A 17,038-nucleotide genomic window follows, 5' to 3' on the forward strand; every position below is an offset into this window, starting at 1 on the left:
CCATGTACCTCATTCTCTTCTCTTTCCCCAAGCACCAGTGAATGGCAGAGGACTGCAGATGAAGGAAGAAACCTGAGCCCTGAGCCCACGCGTGGTAGTTCCTTTCCCTTGACATCAGTGTGCTCACTTAAATTTCACAGGAACAATAAGTTTCTTTGGTGTTAAATTGCTGGGAATTGGGATTTTATCTCATAGCATCTTTCATTACCCTAATTACTACAAAGAATACTTAAAAAAACTTATATCATTAAAAGTATAATAATTCTACTCCAGAAATCTATAAGAAGTAATCCAAAGTACAAAGATTTATGCACAAAGGTGTTCATTGCATATTAATTACAATTGCAGAAAATAATAAAAAGTATCCAACAATAGGCAATGCTTGTTAATATTATTTTTAATAGATATTATAGGCAACGAAATCTATGCATTACTAACTACATGGCTGGCACTGTTTGAATATGCTTTACATGAATCGTCCCAGTCACCCTCAGCCTGTACCTTAGGCCCAGTTATAGCTTATTCTACAGATGATGCAAATCAAAGAATCATAGGTTAAATAATTTCACAAAATCACACAGCTAGTAAAAGCAGGCCTCAAACCCTGGTGTGACTCTAAAGCCTACATTCATAACCACTATTTTATGAAATACAAAAATGCAGACAATTAATTTGGTCAGGACTTACTCCAGGGACAGAGGCTATCATCTGCTTGCTCAGGATTGTTGATTCAGCTAGTTTGGTTCCAGCATCTGCACAAATAAACTAATAAAAAAGAAAGGATAATTATTTTTAAGAGTATTTGGACAGTAATAAGTAATTTGTAATTTTATTAAAATGGCTTAAACTCATTAGTGTTTACTTTCTTGACAGTCCGCCCTGGATTCCTCAGTTAATCATGTTAATCATGACAGTTCATTCCTATCAGCATAGAAATTGCATGAGCATGCAGATTTTACTTTGCCCAGAAAAACCAGGTGGTATTGAAATGGTGCGTTCAATCGTGGAAGAAATAAAAGATGTCAACATTGTCAGAGTTACTCTGGAGTCAATCTATTTATTATCCCCCCACCCTGAGAAGCACTTGAATTCAGGGGTGCTCTATCACTAAGCTACATTCCCACCCTTTTTATTTTAAGACCAGGTCTCACTAAGTTGCCCAGGTTCGCCTCAAACTTGCAATCCTCCTGCCTCAGCTCCCCCCACAAGTCACTCATTCTATTTATTCTGTAGCACTTTTTGGCAGTTACTATTAGCAAGGTTTCATAGATTTTCATGACGTCTGTCATTACAGTATGTATTCAGAATGAAAATAGAAAGTCAGCTTCAGAGCAAGTGCTCTGCCTATTTCATCCCCTCCAAGGATCCTTGGTGTCTTGTCTTCCTCCCCCCACTTCATTCACATGTCTCCTCTGGGCCAAGAATGACACCAGTCGTGCTCCACATACCCACATGACTTTTTACATGTCCACTGCAAGAGCCATCACATTAGACGGTGGCAACCTAACAGTCTATTTCTCAGCTGGCCACAAGCTTCTCAAGAACCCAGCCTTCAAGTACCTCTCCTCGGCACTAGCTAGTGTCTGGCATCCCAGAGGGGCTCAGCAAGAGTTTAAGAAAGAAGCCAATTAATCAATTCTAACTTGAGATCACACTGAAGAAAGATGTGCCAGATTACAATTTAATTTGCTTCCTTACAGATTTTGGCAGGTGTTTCCCACTTAATGTAACATCCAACTATTTACTTATAGTTTTTGGAAAGAAGTTAAACAAGGTCTGAAAAGTTGACTATGAGTCATTTACTCCTGTTTAATTTTTCTTCCTTGGCCTTTGGCCAGTGACCCTTTGAGATCTGAAGCTGCTATGCAGAGTCCAGAAGCTTTGAAGAAGTTTTGACACCAAGAGCTCTTCCTTGTCATCTATGCAGAAGGCACAGGGAAGCTGGATGGGTCAAGACCACAAGTGCAGCCAGGTAGGCTTCTTCCCTGCAAACTGGGAGGAGTAACACAGACTAGGGTCACACAGAAAATCTCAGGGAGGCCTGCTGAGGAGCTCTAGAACAAGCGAACAGAAACTAGTATATTGTCTGGCTAAGTAGGGGCCCAAGTCTAAGCACTATTCTTGGACAGCAGGTTTGGGTTAACAAGGCAAAAGCCTTCTGAGGCCAGGAGCCCTGAGAATTCTTGCATAATGACTAAGAACTGGTCTTCAACTTTGGGATATGTGGTTTTTCATGAAAGGTGTTTAGGTACAGGTAACCAGGCTTGGGGCAGACAGTAGCAGGCAGAGCTGTCCTGGGAGTTGAATGACAGAAGTGGATACCAGATCTCCTCATTAACATTTTGTCATTTCCATTTGTCTCAAATGCTATTACTGAATGTGAGGAATGTATTAGGCCAGCTACTCTGAATCTGGAAAAGAAAGTAGCAGCTGGGATTATCCTGGGAAGCCTAAAAATTTCTATTATCTTATTCAGGTATGCTTATGTTTTTTCACCTAACTTAGATTTATTCTAATGCTGTATAAGGAAAAGTGACTAAATCAGGTTTAAAAGCTGTGAAGCTTTTAACTTTGGCCAAAACCTGTAAGTGAAAAAATAAAACAATAACACTTGATAGAAGGACCAAGTGAAAAGCAGCAGGAGCACCCCAACTTGACCTCCTGACAGATGCTGCATGTTTTCACAGAGACAGTATTTTCCAAAGCTCTCTGAGTCTGCAATTGGAAGCAAATGACTTATACCTAAGTCCAAAATCTTAGTCAGGACACCGGCATTCATTTTAATTAATTTATTTACAACAGAATTGCAACTGCACAGCTAAGAGAGGCTACAGGGAAGACAGAGTACACCTAATGCACGAGGTATGGGGTGCTTAGAGTTGTTCCTTTATGTATGGTTCAAAGTCTGGGCCCCCCAATGGGTGCTTGCATGCCTGGTGGCCCTTGATGGCAAGACAGGATCTGCAAAGAAGTAAAACATTCAAGCACCATTGTGTGCCTTCAGCAGGCACCTTCGCCACCTGCCACTCTCAGTAAACCAGACTGAGGACAGTGTGAGCTCCTCAACAGCATGTAAGCAGTCACCACCTATCAGATCTGTGATGACTTGTGCAAGTCCAAATCAATCAAAAATTACCCTAAAGTAATGGAGGTGCCTCAAAGAGCCCAGCATATGAATGTCTTTACTTCATTATGGCTGCCAACCACAACAGTAAAGAACTCCACCAGATCTGCACAGAACTGCTCCAAGTATAAAGATATGACTAAATAAAATCAGAGTGGGGAATGATAATTGCTGTAGAAAGAAGAATTCCATACTTTCAGAGAGAGAAATATGACACTGAAATATGCACTCCTCCAGGAGTACAAAAGAACACAAAAGAAACATGATATCCATTATGTGTCATTACTAAATTCATTATCAAAATGATACCCAAAATAGTATCTCCACCTCTCATCCCAGAGAGTGATTAGACTATGATGAACCTAACTGATATGAACAACTCCACTCAGCAGTGACTGTGAATTAGAGACAACAGCCGTGCCACTGCCATTTCTTTGTCATCCAGCCCACAATCAGTCTATTTTTAAAAGAAAACCTTTTACCAACATGACTTCTCATAACTTGAATATGCAGGTATATCCCACAGAGTGGGAGTACTCCGGTACATGCAAATTAGCAGAATATCTACTCTTGAACCATTAAAGAGCTGGGGGAAATTCATTTTGACTTGAACTTAGTTTTTATGATGACTTTCAGTGGATTATTGCTCTATTATGAATGCTTTCCTTTAATCCATCTCAAGAACAATTAGAATAATCTCTCACACATCAAATATCTATAGCAAACCAGCAGAAGACAAATGTTTAAGCCAAGGCAAAAATGTTACTAGATTTGAATTAAAAAATAACATGACAGTCCATCTGTCCCAAGTATAGATGGAGAAATGTGGCTTAGTGGTTGACAATTTTAGATTCTGAAAAGGGTCACTTTTTTTTCTATTTGTCAAATTACTTCCTGTCTGGGTGCCTCTTTTTCTTTGGGGGGGGGGGAATTCCACTTGAGAATTTAAGATTACCTGACTTCACTGAAAGAAATATAACAGCAACAGCAAACAAATAATAACAGACAACCACAAGGAGAGGCTGGGCAATCTCCCCTGATGTCAGGCCCAGGCAGACTTGGTGGGAATTAAAAATCAGACTGGTGGCTGGGATATAGCTTGGCTTAGTTGGTAGAGTGCTTGCCTCGCATGCAGCACAAGGCCCTGGGTTCAATCCTCAGCACCACAAAAAAAAAAAAAAGCAGACTGGTGGTACCTGTTACTGCCTTGGAATGTTTAGATTTGGTAACCCCACATTCCTTGGGCAAGAGTTCCAGTGTCCTCTGAGGGGTTTCTTGTACTGCTAGAGTGTCTGGTAAACAACAAAGGTATGGCCTGCCTGAGAAGACCGTAAGGTTCCACCTCAGTAAATGTACCCGTCTACTAAGGTACGAATTAGAGAAGTAGATGAAACAAACAGTGGTTCCTCACAGGGTAAAAGAGTCACTGGTGAGCCCAAGGCTGGGACAACTGAGTCTTCTCAGTGATGGAACCAGTGTTCATGGGGTTCACTGGGGGTAGTTTTCCTCCCAATTATTCTTTTCTTTTCTGTTTTCCAAGGGCATTTTCAGCTGAACAGACATGCCTCTACTGCCTTCAGACTGGCCACTGATGATCCATGAAGAAAGTCTGGCTTCTCTGGAACCATTCTGTCTGTGCTGTAAGCCTGGTTGTCCAGGTGCCAGAAACTGACAGTGCCCATCAGTAAAGAGAACGCTTCCCTTGAGTCCAGCCTAGAGCCTCCAGCCTAAGAGGAGCTATGGGAGAGCAGGCTGCCACCTCCATCATCCTCCTGAGAATAGTATGAGGGTCCAGGCAATCAAGGACAAGAAAAAAGGAACTAGGAAACTCACAGAAAGAAGGGATAAAGGTGCTCCTCCCTTACCCCATGGAGGACTCCATAATTTGTGCAGCCCTGGGTGGGAAAGGGAACTACTATGTTCTCAGGATATGCCTCCCTTTCATTCTCTCATTAATAATGGAAATGATTTACTCTAAGAGGTTGTAAAAGAAGGATGTGTTACTTCAAAATGGTATGATTTTTAACTTTTTTTTGCCATAAAAGGATGAAACATTATTCAAAAAGTTGTACATCATGGGCAGAAACTTAAAATGTCTTCAAATCACTTCTCCAATCTGAATAATTTTACAACTTGACTTTTTAAATTTCACAATTCAATGACTGTGTGTGTGCACACATACATATTTAAGATAAAAGTGTTACATTTGAAACAAAAGGTGAAATTCATAAAATACACTTAGAAATGTCTACTTTTTGCCTTCTTTCTTCCTAAAGCTAATTTGTTTTTGTTATTTATTCATCTAATTGTGATGCAATAATCACTGTTTTCATAGTTTCCTTAAGCATTAAGTAATTTAAACTGCCAGTGTTCTTTTGCTGTTTAGTGACAAGTGCTTATTATGGTTGACTAACGTACTTCATAGAAATCCAGCTCCCAGCAGTTACCGTGTGGGATGCCAGACCCCAAGGAGATCAGCCACACAGAACTGCTTTGCTCAAGACTGAGGTCTACAGGAAAGCACCCTCAGGGCCCCGAAATCTAGTTTTGTTTTGGGTGCACATCCACCACTGAAATGCCATCAACACTTGCAGACACTGCCAATGCTACCCTTAAATCCCTCCTGGGCTATTTCACTAAAGCCTGTGCACCTGCCCCTCCTCCAGGGGAGAGCCTGTTCATCTTTAAGGTCAGCTTTACTTGTACTCAAAGATAGTGCTACTGAGGTTATGAGAGTAGGAGTGGCTGCTGGTAACAACCCGCTGGGAGAAATCCAGTCTGTCTCTCCTTAGGAGCACAGATACTTTCTGATTGTGTCCTTGCTTCTGTCTTCCTCCTGGGCTATACAATGAAAGTGGTATACATTGAAAGAACACCAATTTTTTAATAAATCTCAGGCTTATGAGAAAAACTCAATTCTGGTCCTAATGATTAGTGTATAGTGGGAAAGTCAGGGAACCATGCAGGGGATATCCCTTGGTAAATGACAAGTGTGGTTCTCCTCTTCTCTACCAGGTAAACTTGAACTTCTGTGTGTCCTTCAACGTCCACATGGTCCCTTTTTGACACCAATTTCTAACTCAGCACATGTCTCTTATTACCTACCTATACACTATGTTTAAAGTTTTGGTTACATATCAACTTCACCTACTAGAGTCTAAACTCCTGGAGGGAAAGGACCTCATCTCTTCCCCATCATCCTGCAATAGCACCTGCATGTTTCAAGATTCATAATGGCTTAACATAAAATAGACGTTCAATTAATCAATTAAATGTTCTCTTTGCCTTTATCTCTCCACATCTTAGCTCTCTTTCCAGTTCCTTGATGCGAAGCTCCCAATTTCCTTCAGGCATTTAACCTCTAACTGGCAGGCCCAGACTCTGGAACTGGCCTTAATGCTAATCCAGGGAGAATGGAAACCGCTGTGATTTGGCTAGTGGGCACTTTGTGCAATGGCCATCTGAATGATACCCTGATCCACTGCAGCTCATGGCTTTAAGTCCAGCCTCAGCTCCTGGAGTGGAGGCAGGGGCCCAGTTTACTAGATGCCTGTGGACTCCTCTAACGCTACCGGCCTGTTGTGCTCAGTTCCATCCTCATGTCATTGTCCCTAAATTTACTCTAACTTCCTGCCTCTGTCTCCCCTATTGTTTGAAGCCAGTCAAGCTCTGGGCCAAACCCCAACTCCAGGCCAAAAAAAAAAAAAAAATTTGTCTGCACCCACTAATCCTTTGTGACTCAACTCAAATGTCACTTCTTCTGAAGTCCTCCCTGATTTCATACCACATGAGATGGGATCACTCCTGCTCTCAAATTCCCCACAAACTGTTTACCTCTCTCTCTTATGGCACCCTTCACAGCCTGTCTCAGGTGATCAAAATCTGTCTGTTTGTCTTAGATGCTGAGTTAAGGTCACTGAGGATGCATGTGTCCTCAAAGCAACACCCAACAGCATGATGACAGCTGATTCTCCAGAGTCTGCCTCAGTGATCTTTCGATAGCTGATTTACACCCACCTACACCTCGACTGGACCAGCACATCCTGTTATTTACAGTATCTGGCCTGGCTCACCTCACCTTCCAGAACATTCACTGACTCAGCCACACTGAGCGGACTCTGTGATCACTCTGGAGCCTGCTGCCCCATGTTTTGCTTCGTTTGGCCTATCTCCGCTCTGGTGAGGGAGCTCCCCCTCCAACCTACTGGATTACAAATTTCTCGAGGATAGAAACTATTGCCTCATTCTTCTTTTTGTCCCTCACAGAACCAGTTCCTCACTAGGGTCAAAACTAATGCTTCTTTTTTTTCTTTTTAAGCCAGTGGAAGTGCTGAGTGCATCATATTTATTAGAACTTTGGCTCATATACAATATATTATTTCTCATCTCTGAACAAAGGCACCTGGCACTTATGCATCTGCCCCTCATCTCTTAATCTTTCCAAGTATGCATGGACCCCATAAAGCATTTTACAAACACAGCATAAGCCTACCTGGACAAGCAGAAGGAGGTTTGTATCTGGCAAAGGAGATTTGAGTTTCAGGGCCTGTAGAAGTTCCAGAACAACACTACGAGATAAGTAGAATTTATCCCGTTCCTGGAAAAAAACAAAACAGCAAAGGTAAGTGATTTAAAAATGTAGTTAGAGTAGATATATGTCAAAGAGCTTCCCCAAATTCCAAGATCAGAAATAAGAATATTTTAAAAAGCACAGCTGTGCTGAAGAAATCAAATTAAAGCAAGAAAGAAAAAGGCATTTTTGCATGCATAATGAGTTTACTGAAGCAATAAGGACACATAATTTAATGGATATGAAGTGATAGACTGTTTCTTAAATATAAAACCATAGGATTTAGTACTCAGTCTTAAGAAATAGATTCCAAAAACTGCAACAATTAAACAAATCTAAAGCATTTTTCAATACAAAATGAGTTAGAGAGAAACTCATGTAACTGTTTAAAAAGTTCCATATTTTCTCCAAGGAACTCATTTTTTAAGTGGACTATTTCAAGTATACAGAAAAAGAAAGAGAATGGAATATGTTGTATACCTACCCCCATCTTGCCAAACAGTATCATTTGCTTTATTTAATTTAGCCTTTTCAAAATGATAAATGAAACATTACAGAAACAGTTGAATATATCTATAGAGTACCCTTCTTTTTCTTCCTCCCTTCTTCAAAGTAGGCACCATTCTGAATCTGTTGCTTAATCTTTCATGTATGTTTTCACACTTTGACTATATACATACCTCCATTAGAACATAGAATATTGTTCCATTTTTTAAAAAACTTTCTACAATGGTATCATATTGTGCATAATAGTGACTTCACTACATAAGTTTTTTTTAAGAGAGAAAGAATTTTTTAATATTTATTTTTTAGTTTTTGGTGGACATAACATCTTTATTTTATTTTTATGTGGTGCTGAGGATCAAACCCAGCGACCCGCGCATGCCAAGCAAGGGCGCTACCACTTGAGCCACATCCCCAGCCCACTACATAAGTTTTAAAAATAATCCCTACTAATAAACTTAGCTCTCAACTCAGCAGCTTAATAGCATTTTTATTGTATGAATATAGCAATATTCATCAATCAGTCCTGCTATTGATAGCACATTGGATGGATTTTAATTTTATAAATCTTTTTTATTGTCAAGTATAACACACATGCAGAAAAGTACATAAAATATAAGCATACAGTTAAGTGGATCAAGATGGATTGAACACTCATGTAATTGCCACCCAGAGATGAAAACAGCACGTTGCAATTCCCTTTCAAGGGCCTGGGAGTCCTTCCTTGATCCTTCCATAAGTAAGTAATAGAGTTCCTGTGGGTCTGTGTTCAGGATCTTTCCCCGCTATTCACTTTCACTCACATCTTGCCTCCTTGTATGTCTGTTATTGTTGACTGTATGCTGGATGCTCCATTTAAAAATTATTTGTAGAAATAACTTACAGCTAAAATGTTACCTTCCTTCCAAGAGCTTTCAGTTTGCTTTTTGCCAGGTGCATGGCAAATCAAGGTTACCTTCATCTACAAACAGGCTTGTAATGTCTTACCTTGGGTTTGACACTAAGCTGTGCCCACTGAAGACAAGTATACTTCTAAATTATCTGTACTTTGTGGTCCCAAGCAAAGATATGTGGGTTGAGGGATATGGTATCAGGGTTCCCACTCTTGTTATGTCCCCCAACTGACTTTCTTCTCCCTAGCCTCAGGCAGCTTCCAAAATTGCAACTGAGCCTCTCAACCAGATCTTTTAGATCAACAAACACCCACAGGGCAAAACTGACCTTCAGTGTGAGGCTTGCAACCCTGTGTTTCAGTGTTCTCCGAGATCCTGGCCTCACAATTCCTCTGTATGTGATTAGAATTTTGATAGTTTTAAGTTTAAATGAAAATGTGCACTTTTAAAAAAAAAATTTTAACGTTAAATGGGAAGCTAGGTGCAAATTACCTAGCTCATCATTAAAATTACAGATTATTCTGAAAGAACTATTTTTATTAATTGGTTCTTGTCCTTGAAAATAGGATCTCTCCATTTATTCAACGTTCTTCAATAAAATTTTCTTGTTGTCTCATTCTTGCACATTCTTGTTAGATTTTTTTTGTTGTTGCCACAACAAATGAAATTTAAAGTACATTTTTATAATCACATGTGGCTTAACATTAAAATGGGTGATTTCTGGGTATTCATTTGTATCTGGCATCCTTTATGAACTCTGTTGTAAATTCTAAAAAGGTGTCTATAGATTCTCTTTGGTCCATTTGCAATCACATCACCTAGGGAAAATGAGAGTTGTATTTTTCCTGTTTAAGTCTTATACTTAAGTTATTCTTCCTTTCTTGCTTAACAAAGTAGCACTATGATGAACAGAAGCAATGATATTAGCATCCTTGACTTATGATTTTAAGGGGATTGGTGGCACTTCACCATTAAAATAAGGCTTGCTAGAGGTTTCTGGTAGACCTCCTTTTATTAAGTTAAGGAAGTTCCCTTCTATTGCTACTTTGATAAGACTATATGATAAATGAATATGGAATTATAAAAAAGTGCTTTTCTTGCATCTGCTAAAAAATTGCCAAAAGTTTTCTCCTTTAATCTGGCACTATGTGACATTATAGATATTCTAATATTTAAACCATTTTTGTACTTCAGGAAAATCCCAACTGGGTCATGATGTTCTATTTTTAATGCATTGATTGCTGTTATTCATTCTATTTTTTTCATGTATGAAAAGATATTGGCCTATAATTTTCCTTTCCCCTATTGCCCTTGTATGACTGGTATCAAGATTCTACTGTGCTCATAAAAAGAGTTGGGAAGTGAAATATTCCCTCTTTTCCACTTCATTAATTTGTGTGAAGCAGGGATAAGCCTATTCCCACATTTTGACAGAAAGTGTCTCTGAGGCTGTAATAGTATTTTTGGACAGGTTTTTAACTATTGAATGTCTTTTTTACTTATTTAAAACTAGTTAGTTTTTTCTTTTTCCAGATTATCACACATTACATTTTTCTAGAAAGCTGTCCCTCATGTCAAGGATTTTAAATGTACTGGAATAAGCATAAAGCTGGTCATTTCTGAATCTCCATTAAGTCTACAGTTATTTTCCCTTTTTCATTGCTACCTATATCTTTTATCTATTTTTCTGATCAATCTTGCCAAAGGTTTGCTCACTTTATTAGTCTAATCAAAGAGCCACTTTTTAGTTGTATTGGCACTCTATTATATCCATGTTTTTAATGTTATTGATTTTTGCTCTTATCTTCCATCATTTGTTTCCTTAAATTTTCGGTGATTACCCTGTTATTATAACTTAAGCTGACTTGTTTAATTCATTTAGCTTTTCTTTCTCTTTTTGTTTTTTTCAGTAAAAAGTGCTTAAAACAAAATTTCTCTTAAATATCTCTGTGGCTATATCTGTCAAATTTTGAAAAGGGAATATTTTCATACTTGTTTAGTATTAAATACTTCTATAAATTTTCTTATAATATTTCCTGTGTTCTTTGCCTTATTTACAAGAATTTTTTTTAGAGAGAGAGAGAATTTTAAAATATTTATTTTTTTATTTTTTAGTTTTTGGTGGACACAACATCTTTATTTTATTTTTATGTGGTGCTGAGGATGGAACCCCAGCACCCCGTGCATGCCAGGTGAGCACGCTACCGCTTGAGCCACATCCCCAGCCCTACAAGTATTTTTTTATTTCCAAATATAGCAAATCTCAGACGCCAATAACCCATATAGCATCTTTGTATGAATTGAAAAAAGAAAACACACACTAATACATGATTACAAAGCCTGAACAACCATCTGAGTTTTCAGGACTTTGGCAGTCAACAGCCCTGACCGCATATGTACATATCTACTCTCACCCAATCACACTCACCCTCAAGGCCACACACTCCCCAACCCCAGCAGGTAAAGGGACTGCACCAAAATCTGATGGGGACACAGGATATAGACATCTGAGAACAAGGAACAGTCAATAGAAGACTCTTAAAGGCACCTGGGGTATAGCTGGGACAGAGCACAGCCATATATATACCAGTGATGTATACATGTACATACTACTCCATGTTTGAAGGCTTGTGAGCTGATGTGGCTTTTATGTGTGTGTGTGTGTGTGTGTGTGTGTGTGTGTGTGTGTGTGTGGTGGGGTGCTCTCCCAGCTGCTTTAGGATTTAACCAGGGAGTCCCAAATCTCTACACCTCCCTCAATACTCAATAAAATTTATATATGTACGTTGTGCATAGTGCCTCTATAGATGTGGAGGCTTTATTCAAACCACTTCTGAACATCTACATAAAGAGATGGTTTAGTTATAGATTTACAATTTAATTGCACTATGATGGAAAATTTGGTCTCCTTGAAACCTACTCTCCAATATGTTTTATGACCCTGAGTTGGATCCCCAATTCCATGAAAACAACCCCCTTCCCCAAAGAAAAATAGTCTGTTACCTATTCTGTGTTTTAAAAATTTCTAAATTTAAAAAATATTGTTTTCAACTCGTGGATTCAAAACTCTTTACATGTCCATTGGATCCAATTTACTCACTGTGTCATTCAAATCAACTCTGGACATTTGTTTCTTATCTGCTTGATCTTTCAGTTCTGAATTCTAAAATCTCAAACTATGTGAATTTGTCAATTCCTCTTTATAATCCTAATTTTTGTTTTAGTATATTTTGAGGCTGTTATTAGCTCTACAGAGTTTTACACATTTTCACATCTTATCACATTTTCCTGAAGAATTGTTCCTTTAGTCAATATATGGTGACTTCATAATGTTTTTAACTTAAAGTCAGATTACTGACTTTAGGTTTCTTTTCATTAGTATTTATCTAGTGTATTTTTTTTTACTCTTTATCTTTCAAATATTCTGAGTGTCATTAGATGTGTCTTTCATAAAAAAATATAGGTCTATTTTTATAATGCAATCTGACAATCCCTACTGATTCTAGCAAATATATTTGATTAAATATTTAGAATTTATTTTTATCTTCTTAATTTCTTATTATAACTTGTTCTGTGATTCTCTTTTGTCTTGAGTGAGTTTTATATCTAATTTATCTTCTATTTGTTTGGAACTAACACATTATGTTTCAGAGTTTATACTTAAAACATTTACATATATTCCTTTCTTTTTTCCTTTTTGTTTTTGCACTGAGAATTGAACCCAGGGGTATTTTACGCTGAACTACACCCACAGTGCTTTTTAATCTTTTATTTTGAGAAAAATTGCCAATGGCTTGGACCTGTGATCCTCCTGCTTCAATCTCCAGAGTTGCTGGGATTAGGGATATGCACCATCACACCTTGCTATATGTATTCTTAAGAATTTAAAGTTATTTATCATCTCTGCCCTTCTTGTGAATAATACACAGGATGCTTGGGCTTCTATTCCCAACTACAAACATTGCTCATGCGCATGTACATGCACATGTACATGCACATGTGCACACACACACACACACACACTTCTCATAAGCTCTCATATCCAGTATTTTCATGTCGTTTTTGTTTTTATAGTTATCTGATTAACATTATTATTATTATTATTATTATTATTATTATTGCTGCTTTATATTTTCAATGATCACTTGCATTTTGACACTTCATCAACTTCTTTGGTAAACTGCCTTCATACATTTTACTTCTTCCATTTTAGTTCAATTTTCTTCTTACTGTAATATATCTCATAGGTATTATTTCCATAAATTCTACTAGAACATTTCTTATCTTCCTGATGGCATATTTATATATTCTTTACTCCAGAAGGATATTGTAGCTGGTAGAGAACTTAAGGAGAACAGTTCTTTTTTTACCATTTGGAACACATTTTTCCATTGTCTTTGGGCTTCCATTGTGCTATTATAAAGTTTGTTGTCAGTCTATCTTTAGTGTCTTTTCTCTTGGTTGCTGTTAAAATAGTTTCTTTGTCTTGGTTTTTTATGTCAAATAATACCTATTCATATAAATTATGACATAAGCAGGTAACACTTCAGTTTATTTGTAATCATTTTAGGGCTCTTTGTGCTTCCTGAATCAGAAAATTAATGATTTCTATTAATGTTGCAATTGATAAAATGCCTATTTTGCAACTTTGAAACACTTATTAGATATATGTTAGAACTTCTCTTTATATCCTTCATCTTTTTATTGCACTTTGTTACATTGTATGTGATTTCTTCAGGTCTAGTTTCCATTGCACTAATTCTCTCTTTAGCTATGTTTAATTCAATGTTTATACTGTCAATGATCACTTAGATTCCACACTTGGAATGTGATTTTTTTCTCATGTAAGTGACTGATTTTCATTTCTAGACTTTCTATTTTATTCTAATCAGTCTTTTTTGTGATGACTATATTTCTTCCTGCATTTTTTCTTATCTTTTATATACTTGGCATAAAGCATGATTTTATAATCTTTGTCTTGTTTTCATATTGGTCATTCTTGGAGGAGACAACTTGCTATTTATTGACTTTGTTAATCTAGCTTGTAGTAGGTTATTTCTTCAATTTGGAGAGAGTTAATTTTAAGTTCTGAGCTCATGTTTTTGCCTTTTTCATTCTTATAAAATTAACTAAACCTTTTAAGGCATGTTTATTACATTTTTATCAGAATTCTGTATTCTAAGTGAGATAGTTTCCAGGTTATCTGGACTGCCATGTTGCCGGAAAAGGAAGTCTCCTAAGCTCTTGCTTTTCCATGCTTTTTCTTTTAATTATGTAAGTAGATACTGCTGTTTTTAAACTGTTTCTTACAGTTTCTCATTATCTTTGAAGAAAGTAGGACACTCTTGATTAATACTATCTATAAATAACAATCATGTTGTGTTGGAGAAATGAGGAAGGATAGATGACAACAGGGAGTGAAATGTCATTAAAATTATGATGGATTATGAAGGTATATAATGTATAATAGCATTCAAAATCACAAATATCTCAAATTTGTAATGCTGGGAAGTCAATACTTATAGTAATCAATATTTATAGTGCCCATCACATGACGAACAAACTCATTGTGAGTCTTCCTCCCTAAAACAGGTAGAATTTAAACAAATTAAACATAAAGACAATTAAGAATTAGAATGAATTCTAAAAATAAAACATCTTTTTGTTGTAGTTTTACTTTTTTAAAGTGAAATAAAGGGGGAGAGATATTTTTTAAGAAAAATTTAAAAGAATTTAAAAATGCTGATTCTCTTAATAGAAAATATATTGCTCCAGGCAGGGTAATAAATAGTTTATAATCAGGCCAAAGAGAAGATTATTATGGAATATTTAATGTGGCAGAATGGACACAAGTTGGTAAGAAAGAAGACAAGGGCATTTGAAATAGAATGAAAGCCTTGTTATAAAATTAGATTTTTATGAAGAAAATAAAGGGTTCATAGTCTTGGTGACATGAATAAAGGGGCATTCTGAGTGTTTAAGCAGAAACAACAGAAACAGAGACCCCATTGAAAAGACATTTGGAAAATTTGGAGATCAAGAGGGTAATATTCGCACACTGTCCTAAGAACAAAAATGCTCCAAGTTTTCCTGGCCTTCTGCTTTTCCATCAGGACAGCATGTGCCGGTTCCGATAAGGCTGCTGTACCAACTGGGCAAGCGGTATTTTTCCACTTTCTCAGCTGTGGGGAGGGGGGTGCTAAAGATAATTCAATAGAGGAACCATGATTAGGACAAGATGACAAAAGATGAGATTTGAATCTCAGAGGTCATGAACCCAGAACTGGGAGAAAGACAAATGATGAGCCTTAAGGTGCTTCACAGGCTTCTACAAATGACCAGCTGGTGTTGTTCCACTCTGGGTATAAAAATGATATGTAGTGATGACTCACCCACTAACCTTGGGATGGTGACCTTGAAAAGGACCTTAAAAGATCATTAAGACAATTAATATCCCTCACTGAAAGTACCTCTTCTAAACCACAACACTCAATTCTCCAAATCTGTATATTTTAGAAATATTTGTGTATATTGTTTTCTAAAGTGCTTTCTTCCAATCCTATTTATCAGACTTTAGAAGAACTATTAATTTTTAAGGTATTAAAGCAAGTAAATAACAGGGATTTGACACTGATTAGAAAGACTACATTTTTGCCAGTTTCCAGTTTCACGGGAACACACACATGCAGCCTTACCTTAGTGAAAGCTCGATAACATAAGCCACACAGTTCCACCAGGTAGGCCAGAGTGAAGACAGCATTCTGAATCACAAAGCTGAGCAGTTTTGAAAATGGTTCCAACAAACTCTGCAATGAGATTGGGGCCAAATAAAATGTCTGTCTGTTTCCTTCATAAAGAAAACTATTAAAGTATTATTATATTTTAGTGGAATTATTCTTTTTTATTTAAAATCATTGACAGGTGGCCACTGTAGCAACCCTGGTGGTCTAATTAAAGTATAACTACACCTTTAACCAATGACTCAAAGAGCATGATTTTATTGTTCAAAAACTTCATTTTTCCACATGGCATTATTTACAAACCATCTGACCATCACTCTACCACCCTGTTCACCCAGCGAGGTCTGCTTTAGGATTTCCCACTCTATCCTCAGAACCTCTAAGTATCTGGTTCTTCAGATTCAGATCCTCCAGAAGCCTGTCTCCGCAGTTCAGTAGTGCAAACCACTCTGTCATATAAGAACCCAAGTATACTTAGCTTGGATAGAAACCCTTCCTCAGCTCCCTGCCAAGGACTTTGTTCATTTGGTTTCTTCATTTGAATCCCATCCACAAAGGGCCAGTTCTAATTTCTTAGTACACTTTATTAAGTTCTTTAGGAACATTTTCTGAGCACCTACTGAGTGTTAGGCAGAGCTCATTGCTTTCATACAGTTTATCACATTCAAATTTCTTAACTATCCTGGGAAACAGCATGTTAGTTAATGACACAGCTCTAGAATCTGATTTAAGTGTGTTCAAACTAGTTCTGCTGACATTAAATAAGCGATCTAACCTGTCTGAGACTTAGTTTTCTCCTTCTCTAAAAGTGGAAAAATAATAGATTACACACATTAGGGTTGTTGTGAGAATTACAGGAGATAATGTATGCAAAGAACTTGGCAACAGTAAGCTCTCCATGGATGCTAGCTACAATCTTCAGTATGAACCCTCTGAAGCTTTAGTATCACTCTGTGTTCACAGCAGAATCAGTTAAGTACACAACTAACTTCCCTAAGGCCATACAGCTATGGAATGGGATTCAACTCCAAATTCCAGGGCAATTTTCCAGAGGTTTAACTGCTCTGCAGAGAAGTCAGGATTTTAACTAGACTCCCAAAGACTTCCATGCCATGATTTTCACTACTTCTCAACCACTGTAGTCTGGAGTGTCTGGATTATAAAAGTAATACATGTTTAATGTAAAACACAGGATATGCAGGAAAGT

The 17,038-nt window shown here is 37.4% G+C and overlaps 1 protein-coding gene across 4 annotated transcripts in view; it reads right to left on the minus strand.

The window, feature by feature from the left end:
• Unc79 (unc-79 subunit of NALCN channel complex) overlaps positions 1–17,038 on the minus strand; it is a 211,009-nt gene that overhangs the window by 31,758 nt on the left and 162,213 nt on the right. For all 4 annotated transcript variants that reach the window (XM_077799972.1, XM_077799971.1, XM_077799969.1 and 1 more), the window contains 3 exons: positions 15,787–15,897; positions 7,617–7,721; positions 688–765 (listed from right to left, as the gene is read on the minus strand). In XM_077799972.1, the coding sequence (XP_077656098.1) occupies positions 688–765; positions 7,617–7,721; positions 15,787–15,897 (294 nt within the window). The remainder of the gene's footprint in view (positions 1–687; positions 766–7,616; positions 7,722–15,786; positions 15,898–17,038) is intronic.

The sequence above is a fragment of the Urocitellus parryii genome, chromosome 6 (genome assembly GCF_045843805.1).
Source record: "Urocitellus parryii isolate mUroPar1 chromosome 6, mUroPar1.hap1, whole genome shotgun sequence".
In the NCBI taxonomy this organism is placed as follows: Eukaryota; Metazoa; Chordata; class Mammalia; order Rodentia; family Sciuridae; genus Urocitellus; species Urocitellus parryii.